This window comes from Lemur catta, chromosome 8, assembly GCF_020740605.2.
Source record: "Lemur catta isolate mLemCat1 chromosome 8, mLemCat1.pri, whole genome shotgun sequence".
In the NCBI taxonomy this organism is placed as follows: Eukaryota; Metazoa; Chordata; class Mammalia; order Primates; family Lemuridae; genus Lemur; species Lemur catta.
The window spans coordinates 93228235-93238975 of record NC_059135.1 but is presented as its reverse complement, the minus strand read 5'-3'; the positions used below and the strand labels follow the sequence as shown (position 1 = coordinate 93238975).

General features: G+C 40.9%; 1 protein-coding gene across 5 annotated transcripts in view; it reads right to left on the bottom strand.

The window, feature by feature from the left end:
• Positions 1 to 982: 982 nt before the first annotated feature.
• The window catches only part of EPB41L5 (erythrocyte membrane protein band 4.1 like 5), a 112924-nt gene continuing 103165 nt past the window's right edge, over positions 983 to 10741 (bottom strand). The window contains exons 22-25 of one of the 5 annotated variants that reach the window (XM_045559161.1): positions 10552 to 10626; positions 8195 to 8236; positions 7714 to 7844; positions 983 to 3030 (exon numbers count right to left, since the gene is read on the bottom strand). In XM_045559161.1, coding sequence (XP_045415117.1) covers positions 2964 to 3030; positions 7714 to 7844; positions 8195 to 8236; positions 10552 to 10626 — 315 coding nt within the window. In that variant the 3' untranslated portion in view covers positions 983 to 2963. Of the gene's footprint in view, positions 3031 to 7238; positions 7584 to 7713; positions 7845 to 8194; positions 8237 to 10551; positions 10627 to 10741 lie in introns of those variants that run through there. The other 4 variants (XM_045559162.1, XM_045559165.1, XM_045559163.1 and 1 more) reach the window with 4 other exon arrangements.

Below are 10741 nucleotides of genomic sequence, written 5' to 3'. Positions count from 1 at the left end.
CAGGAATGACATGACCACGAGCCCCCTCCCGTGTGTCCAAAGGTGATGCTACTGAAAAAGCGTCAGAAATAAGATCGCACTAAGTATTTTACAAGCTCTGAGGCAGTCTTGGGCAGATAACTGAAACCTTCGCATCTTATTCCAAACCACTGTGCCAACTCCCCCATCCCCCCACAGGCTATAACATGGACTGATTCGGGGCTCCTCTCCCATCTGCTCCCTCAGGGCAGGTAGCGCCGTGCCAGTGCTCCCAGCAACCACGGGGGAAGCCTACAGTGCCCCTGCCGCCCCCTCCCGCTTCTGCCCAGCGTCACCAGCCACCTCCTTACCCAGTATCATCTCCAAACTCTGTGTGCCAGCATCCTCGACGGGTTCACACATGCCTCTCCTCTCACAGAGACAGACATCTCCCCCTCCCTACCTGCCCCTCCCCACCACTCTCAGGGGAGCAGAACAGGAGGAGCCGTTACAGCAGCTCTGGGCATGGCACCAGCAGCAGGTACGACACGAAACTTACATGTGACATGTATCTAATCCGGCAGGGCTAATTCAGCATGCAAGTGTTAATTCTACGTTTACCACGTCATGTCAGCGCAAGGGACAAAATTTACTTTTAGCTTGAGATTCAAATGAATTTTAACAAAGTCCCCATCAATATTCTGAGTGGCAAGAATACAGGTATCTGAAGACATAAAGGTTACAGAATACTTTTTTTTTTTTGAGACAGAGTCTCACTCTGTTGCCCAGGCTAGAGTGCTGTGGTGTCAGCCTTGCTCACAGCAACCTCAAACTCCTGGGCTTAAGCTATCCTACTGCCTCAGCCTCCTGAGTAGCTGGGACTATAGGCATGCGCCACCATGCCCGGCTAATTTTTTCCATATATTTTTAGTTGTCCAGATAATTTCTATTTTTTAGTAGAGACAGGGTCTCACTCTTGCTCAGGCTGGTCTCGAACTCCTGACCTTGAGCGATCCTCCTGCCTTGGCCTCCGAGTACTAGGATTACAGGTATGAGCCACCACGCCCGGCCCCTAGAATATTTTCAATTACTTAATTCCTAAATTCGAGAAAATGTAAAATAAGGATGATGCTACCTCCTAAACTGGATGGGAAATTTAGGCCTTCCAAGCCATAATGCCTTAGCTGCTCTGTGGTTGGCAGCATAACTTTAATCTTGCAGGACACCTAGGGCTGTCAAGACACTGAAATGTGATGCCCAGTCCAACATGTCCTGGCTCAAGTCCCTGGTTTTAGGTGTCACTTGCAACTGTGAGAAAAATGTGTTCTACAATTAAGAACTGGCAAGAACTCCACCAATGAAATTCACAAGCTTAGCACAGTGGCTAAGGGGAGGCAGCCAGCAAGAAGTGTCAACTTTCTTTCCTTAAGCAAAAACGTTTTGTGCAAAAGTGGTTTCCAATCTCTAGAGCTCCCTGGGAAACAGTGCAAGGTTAGAATTCCTGAGCTTTTCTGTCAGACACTAGTGTGTGTTTGTCTGAGCACAAGATTATGCTATAGGGAGCCCAGGGACGGTCCAAACCATGGAGTTTTAAAGATCATAAAACTCAATGTTCTGTTATGCTGAGCAGTACAAATTAATGCTCAGTTACATACCTATCACAGGTCAGAAAACTAAAAACCAAGTTCCAGGAGGTATAGCGTAACATCAGCCCTGGATAATAAGGATCATCAATGACTTTGCCAGCATGGTTTCCAGATTATCCTCATTCCCCATAGCAACTGACTTACCTTATTCATTTTAAAATTTTAAAGCTAAATCGTTATTTCTGGGTACTGGAATTATAGGTAGATGTTTTTATACATTTCTCTATGATGAATATGTACCACTTTAACATTCAGAATTTTTTTGTATAGACTAAAAGGGATGGGGAAATTCTAAAGAACTCTTTTAAACTAACACAAAGTTCCTAATGCAATGCAAGTTATTTCAGCATGCTGTGTCTACTTTCATATATGGGTAGGTATTCAAGAAAAATCCCTTCACCCCCACTCCTATTCCCTATCTCTGTCCTGGTGTTTTTGTTTCGTATCATTTTTTTTCCAGTTTGCAAGATCTAAATTTATTCAGCTTATGTTGAAAGGACATGAAACCTGTGTCCAAACAGGCCCTGTGTGGAGGACCGCCAGGCCTTCACTACCGATGCCTCAGGGTCTCTTGAACAGTAATCCACCCCCTTCCAGACCAGAGTTACACAGTAGGTGCACGGCGCACACGTGAGTGCTTCCTGTGGGAAGGCAGGCTGAAATAACAAAATGACAGGCAATTGATTTCTCTGTAGTTCTTCTCAAGGTTTATCTTGATATAAATTTGGAATATGAAGATAGCCAGTCTAGTAAGAAATCAAAAGTGTGGGAGACATTTAAAAACCCTCTGTGTTCTAAACTCCTCTTTAGTACTACAAAAATTGTAAAAAAGCTGGCCCTAAACGTACCCACAGTGTCCATATTAATTTCCTGAATTCCTGATTTCCAGGTAGTGTATGGGCAAGTGCAACTCCTGTAACAGGTACTCAGATCAAGGACGCTCACCCCGACACTAGCGAGGGAAACAGCACTACAAAAGCCGATGACCACCGGAGGCGGCTTGTTATGAATTTGTTAGGAACAATTAGAACCACTAGGTGGAGCCAACAGCTTGAAGGAAATCTGAGGGAAAGGCATTCCCTTGTTTCAGGAATTTGCAACTTTAATAAAATTACAGGAAGTTAAAGACCCGATACCCTCATTTGGGAAGATATGCAATGTGATTGTGATTAAACTCTTCCAGTTGGACGGAAAATGCAGCTTTTTTTTTCATGGAGTTTAAGTCAAATCTAGGTAGAGCTTTTTCACCTATAAGTAAAGGACAAGCTCCTGAATTCAACACATTCCAGCTGAAACGGATCCCAGGACGGACTGCTGGAGAGCGCTGGGCATTCCAGTTACAAGGTGGGGAGGGCAGCCCTACAGCTCAGTTGTCAGTAAACACTTCTGCTTCAAGGCGGCTTCTTCGGCCAAAGTGGGAACAGAGCTGAAAGGAAGACAGAATAGGTTACTCAATGGAACCATTTGGGGGCGGGGGAGGACATTTATGTGTCCACTAGTGCCACATGGAGCATGTTGAGAGTAGACTACAGAGCTCTGAATATGCTGTAACACCTAACCAGCAATGAGGTATTCCACAGAAGGGAATTTTCTAGATAACTGATGGTTATTTCATTTTGAAATAAAATGTAAAGCTAGTACAATTTTCCCTACTTCCTTGAATAAAATATGCCAAACACATATTTAACCATTTCTTAATGAGTCAGGGTTAGTATGAACATCCATATTGTCCTGATCACGAGATCAACACGCTCAGGAGATAACCAGGGGAAGCAGCCGTTCCACGCTTCTTTAGTCAGTCTCAGACGGCTGTGTCTGAGCTCCTACACTAGTTACTCTGCCTTGCCAGAGCTCTGCGAAAAATAAAAAGACAAGAGTTCTGCATGAGGGTCTACAAGTCTTTGCTATAGGTGAACGGAATGAGCTTAGATGCAGGGAGGTAATGACATCTGATTTGGTTTCATAAAAACTTAAAACAATATCAGAGGAACAAAGGAAGTGATTTAAAATGTCAAAAGCACTAACAAGATTTACAAATGAAATAGCAGTCACCTGCTCCACCACTCCCCATTCCTACTGCATAGAGGCAGACACTTTCAACTGTTTTTTCTGGTATTTTCCTTCATTCTTTTGTAACTCTGGTTCTCAAAGTATGGTCCCTGGAATTTGTTAGAAATTCACATTCTTAGGCTGTACTCCAGACGTACTAAATCAGACTCCGAGGGTAGGGTCCAGCAGCCAGTCTTTTAACAAACCTTCCTCCAGAGATTCTGCCTCACAAGCAGCAAAAGTTGTACCTGTTCGAGTGATGTGTTTACACTGTGACAACCCACTGTGGACCATGAAGGCTTAACTTTCTTCCATCCCCTTACCAGATCTGCAATCCTACCTTCTTATCTCTGGTAATTATGTAAATATTTTCATAACTATCAGTGTGTATTTCTTGTTTTGTGCAATTTTTATTGTCTCTGAACTGAATAATTTTCAGGGAAAATTTCCGTTTCCCTTTTTGTTGTTGTTGTGACTGCTTACTACTCAGTTTTCTATACTTTAATCTCTAACTTCTCAGGTAGAACCATGGATCATTTCTCAGTACATTCAGATATGTCATATAATAAAAAAATTTCAGAAGCGGGAGCACATGTTTGTTTTTTCTTGGCAAAATCCTTCCTGGAACTCTAAATCCTGCTTTCCAAATATGGACAGGATCCTTTCTAGACCGCTTGGGCAGCTGCCATCTTGGAACTTCCCTGTGCTTTCCTCCAGGTACTCCCTGCACCTGTTTCCTGGGTCCCAAGACTTTCTCTTTTTTGGATAATAATCTTGTTTTGATGGAATACATCTTCCAGCAGCTTCCTGAGGAAGGCTGGAGTATATATTTCAGAGAAACCATTATGTCTAAAAATGTATTTTAATCTCACACTTCACTGATAACTTATCTGGATATAAACTAGGTGAAAAATTTTTCTAGGTGAAAAATTATTGCCCTCTAGAATTGGGAAGGCACTGATCCATTATCTTCTAGCTTTCAGGAAAGCCTACTGCCATTCTGATGAGCCATTCTTTGTATGTGCTCATTTCCCTTTGCTAGAGCCATACATCTTCTCTTAACTTTGATCTTCTGAAGTTTCAGGATGTTCCGTAGTGTGGTCTATCTTCATTCTCTGTCCAAGGTACTTACTCTGCAGGTCCCTTTAATCTAGAAACTCAAGTCTTTCTGTTCCAAAACTCTTGATTCCTTTCTTTGACAATTTCCTCCTTCCATTGACTCTGTTCTTCTTTCTGGATCTCCTATGATTCATATATTGGACTTCTTAGACCAATGCTCCAAATTTCTTACCTTTTCTCTCCTGGTTTTTATCTTTTTATTCTACTTTTTGGGAGACTGCCTCAATCTTATCTTCCACACATTCTTTGGATTTTATTTTTAACATGGTTAATAATTTCCAAAAATACTGCTTTCTGGGTTTTTTTTTTTTTTTTAAGTTTCTTGTTATTATGGCATGGATGCAGTATATTCTAAATTTAGATATTATCATTTTGTGAAGTTTTCTTTTATTAGTCACATTGCCTTTATTTTCTCCTTATTTCTTTATCAGTTTACCTGTTTTGGTCTTTTCTCACATATCTGATAATCTTTGGCCCTCTCCATATTTAAGAGAAAGGCTCTGGAATGTGTTTGGAAGCTGCATATGGGCAAAACTCATCAAATAATGGGCCCTTGGGTAATTGTTTGGCATTTCCTTGCAATTTCATCAGGGAACCCACAAATGTTAGTATCTGCAGGTCTTTTCTATTTGTTGGTTGGTTTCTCCGGAGAATAAACCTCTTACTTTCTTACCTTAGGCATTTATACGTGGCCAACAGCATTCAGGAAGCTGAGAAAAGAAGGAAGATGGGAAAGCTCGCCCTTCAGCGTGTAGACTTTGACTCAGCATTCCTGTTCTCGGTTCGGAACCTTACTGAAAACGGAAAGTCCCAGATCCTGAGCGTTTCTAGCCAAGCTCCTCCAGAGGAAAACTTCAGAATTATGCAAGCATAAGCAGGGGTGGGGAGACGGCAAATGGCTGAAATGGGCATGAGTACTTTCAACTAATCCTCGTATTCCTAGCCCTGCCTTGTACTCTATCTTTGCAAATATCTGGGACCTTCGATTCCTTAGCCTTTTCAGGGCTCTGCAGTGTGAATTGGCTTGCTTTCCATTTTCTCAGTGTCCACTCCCTCTCCTATTCAGGCTTTGATTTGAGTTTACTCCATTCTGCTAAATTGGTTACCACTTATATGATTTAGCTGCTTCTAAAACCTGCTGAGATCTCTCAGTTGCTGTTGTCTCCTCTCCTATTCTTTGTTCTTGTGATTTTTATGCCTTTGAAATAAAATATCACATAGAGAACACTCCAAAGTAAATCTGAATCTGTGGAGATGAGACCCAGCCATCATTTTTAAAAAGTACATAGCATCCACACATTGAAGTGTACAAATGATGACTTTACAGCTCGATGGCTTTTTGCAAATTGCATACATTTCTATAATCAGCATGCAGAACGTGACGCAGAATATCAAACACAAAAGCCTCATTCTGGCTGCCTTCTAGTCACTAACCACCTTAAGGGTAACCATTATACAATTATGCTTCTTTCGGAACTTGATTTTGCTTACTTTTATTACAGTGGGGAGACTCTTAAGATGCCTCCCAAAGATCCCCACTTCCAGGTGTTCACATTCTTATGTGGTCTCTTCCCCTTGAGTGTGGGCAGGCCCTGTTCCTTGCTTTAACCAGTATTATATAGCAAAGGTAAAAGGATGTCATTTCTGTGATTAGACTATACAAGACATGACTTCCATCTTGCTAGCAGACCATATTGCTTTCTGGGTTTGTGTGCTTGGATGTAGTGAGCAATGACATTGCAGAGGCCCACACGGCAAGGAATGAGGGTAGCCTCTTGCTGGATCAGCAGCTAGGAAATGAGGCCCTCAGTCAGCTCTTCAGAACCTGAGTCCTATCAACAGCCGTGACTGGAGACCCTTTTCTGATTGAGCTTTCAGACGAGATCCTGGCCTTGGCCAATATCTGATTGTAGCCTGTGAGAGACCCTGAAGCAGAGGACCCAGCTCAGCCGTGTCCACACACCTGACCCACGGGAAATGGAATTATAAATGTGTGTCAAGTTGCTAAACTTGTGGTAATCTGTTACACAGAAATAGATAACACAATTATGTTTCTGTGATTCATCTATAGTGCTATACTGCAGCTGCAGTTCATTAATTTTCACTACTGTATTCTAGTATTTATCTAGTTGACTGCTAATGGCCATTTGGCAAGTTTTCAGTTTGAACTATTATGAATACAGCTGCTGTAAACATTCTTGTACATGTCTTTTGATGGACATACAAGTATATTCATATCTCCATTGGAAATGTACATAAAATAGAATCACTGAGTCACTGGATATGTTTAGCTTTAGTAGACAACTGCTAAACTTATCAAACCTATTTCTTTTTCTTTTTTTTGGAGAGAAGGTCTTGCTTTGTTGCCCACGCATGAGTGCAGTGGTATGATCACAGCTCACTGCAGGCTCAAACTCCTGGGCTCAGGTGATCTTCCTGCCTCAGCCTCCCAAGTAGCTGGGACTACAGGCACACACCACCACGCCCAGCTAATTTTTCTATTTCTTGTAGAGATGGGGTCTTGCCATGTGGTTATTCTAATTTACAGAGTTCCAGTTGCCCTATGACTTCACCAACCCTTGATATTATGTTGTTTTCATTTTAGCCATTCTGGTGGTATGTAGCAGTGTCACACGGTGGTTTGAATGTGTAGTCCCCAGTGACTAGGCAAGTTGCACACCGTCTCGAATGCTTATTGGCCATTTGGATATCTTCTTGTGAGTTGCCTATTCAAGTCTTTTGCCCATTTTTCTATTGAGCTGTCTTTATCTTATTGATTTGGAGGGGCTCTTTACTCAGGATAGGAGTCCTCTGTCATACAGAGAAAGGGACAGAGAGAGAGACATTATTTAAAGACATTGCTCCTTCAAATATAATAAATTTTATTATTTTTCCTTCTAATAGATGCTTAAGAATTGCAACTGAGAAATAATTTTCTCACCTGGTCACAGCATCTACCAAGAATGGCGCTGGGGAAGAGATCAGCGAGATTCCATCTTTGTTACCACGTCCCTCCTTCCCCGCCAGGAGCGTTTCACATCCTGCAAGTCCATTAGAAATGGCTCCACTCTGCTGCGGGAGATACACAACACGTCTGCATACAGGGGTAGCAACACCCACCTAGTCAAACTTCAGCTCCAAATAAAGCTTCACTAATGACTACGGCAATAAGGAAGATGATTTTGATGATCACAGTGGTTTTGTTTTTTTAACCATCCCTCACTTCAGATTTTCATTTTTGTCAGCAACGTTAAGCATTTACAAACAGAAAGGTTAAGCCACTAGTTTGAAGCCATTAAGTTCAGTTAACAGAATTCTGATAACGACCTCCGTGTGTAAGGAAAAACAAGAACCTGGTGATCCCTTTAGGCCTTACTGTGAGAGGGTAACCAGAAGAAAAATCACAAATGTCATGAACTTACTGGAACAATCCACCGAGGTGTAATCGTGGATGTTGAAGACACCTAAAATAAATTTTATATACGTATTTACTTTTAGGAAAGACTGACTTATTTTCATAATTATACTCATAATACTTTCTTCTATTATGAAATGCATTGTGGTGGGGTAGGGGGCGGTAATTCTTCATGGGCCTCCTTGAGTTGACATGGACTTCTGAATCCAAGACCCTTCTCCACAACACAGATGCTCAGACGCTATACCTCAGCAAAGAAACTGCCATAATTTTGAGAATCTCTTTAACTAGTAACTAGTAAACTAAAAATTTACTACTCAAGAATGCTATTACTACTTTCAGTTCATTTAATAGGACTTCACCCCACTCCACACCCAGTATTGTTTAATGTTTTATTTTCTGAAGTTTCAGTTAATTACAAATAATCATAGCCTTCTTGGTAGCATCCTGAACAATGGATTGTGACTAATCCAAATGAATACCACAAAGAAAATACACAGGAAAAAAAATCTGTTTATACACAGGTCATTCTCTAATTATTATGCATGCATAAGTAGTAGCAAAAACTACTGGCCCTGAATCAAAGGGCCTTTGTTACATTCTTTTTTTTTCTTTTGAGACAAGGTCTCACTCCGTTGCCTAGGCTACAGTGCAGTGGCATCATCATAGCTCAATGCAACCTCAGACTCCTGGGCTCAAGCGATCCTCCTGCCTAAGCCTCCTGAGTAGCTGGGACTACAGGCATGCACCACCATGCCCAGCTAATTTTTCTATAATTTGTAGAGACAGGGTCTTTCTATGTTGCTCAGGCTGGTGTTGAACTCCTGGCCTCAGGTGATCCTCCTGCCATGCCCTCCCAAAGTGCTAGGATTACAGGCTTGAGACATGGCACCAAGCCTATACTCTTCTTTAACATTTAGTTTTCTAGATCTTACTTCTATATGTAGAATTATAATCTAATGAAACCCACTTGTTTTATGGTAACTTAGATTAGTCCTTGCACTAGGGATGTTAGATCCTGATAAGAAAAAAATCAACAGAAGTATATGTCTTAATAAAATAAGTTAGATAATCACCAAAAGAAAAAAATTACATAGTATGATTTTCCTACCCATATTTTCTAAATGCACGTTAACAGTAGGAAATAAAAGAGAGACAGAAAAAGAATACTAAATAGTAATCAAAAAACGGTTTGACAGACTTTTCCAGACTTGTGGTTACATTCTTATCCTTTGGTAAGGTCTTTTTGTTTCTTGATCTAAGCTGGTAGTTCCCAAAAGGAGGTTCCCAGACCACATCTGCATCACCTGGGCACATGTCAGAAATGCAACTTTCAAGCCTCACCCAAGACATACCAGATTAGCAAAGTGGAGGTGGGGCCCACCAATCTGTGCTTTGATACACCCTCCAGGTGATTCCAATATATACCCCAAATTTGAGACCTAAGCAAACAGCCAGCAACCACCAAAAGTACCATTGGTATTTCCAATCCTTCAGGATGGCATCTATTAGTAGTTCCTACAGCAATTCTTGTCATATTACTCACAAGGCATTAAATTAGTTATTTGTGTATCTCTCACACCAACTAGACTATAAGTCCCTGGAGGGAAGAAACTGTTTCTTATTTGTTTTATGGTCACAGTACAGCCAGCCCTCTGTATCCAGGGGTTCTGCATCCATGGCTTCAACCAACCAAGAATTGAAAATATTTGGGGGGGGGGGACAGACAGTTGTCTGTACTGAACATGTACAGACTTTTTCTTGCCATTATTCCCTGAACAATACAGTATAACAACTATTTACATGGTATTTACATTGTATTAGGTATTATAAGTAATCCAGAAATGATTTAAAGTATACAGAGGATGTGTGCAGGTTATATGCTAATTCTGCGCCATTTTATATAAGCATCCATGGATTTTTGTATCTGAAGGGGGCCCTGGAACCAATTTTCCATGGATACTGAGGGACAACTGTGTTTATCACAGTATCTTCTGGACTGTAAGAATGATTGATATGTTCAATGCCAATCATTCTTATGCTCCCACGTTTCTGTAAAACTTTTTAAAACATCAAATATATCCTTATTGTTTCAAGAAGCTGATTTATCCGTATGTTCTCTCACGTTATTTAATATGGTGTTGAATTACAAATTCGCTTACAGTGACAAGTGATTTCTATACAGTGACATAAAGTGGTAGAATTTTAGTACAGAAAGAGAATGCTCAGTGGGTTACTGAAATATAAAACTCTTATTAAAGAAAAGTTTAACTAAATTGTTAAAAAGGCAAAAATTGAAATCCAGCAGGAACATTTTTCAAAACAGAAATTCCTTTCCATCTTACTGCTTTAAAGTGTATTTACCTGAGGTGTGACTGTGTGGTCAATGAGATTCTCAGTTAGAGATGCGAGCAAAGCATCCAATTCATCTGTAGCTTCCTATGGAAGACAAGGAACCTAGAGTTGTCAAATGACTCAATTATCAGACTAAGTTGTTTCCATATCCTCTCAATTTATAATTCTGACCCATGCCCGGTTAGTGTTAATCCTTTCA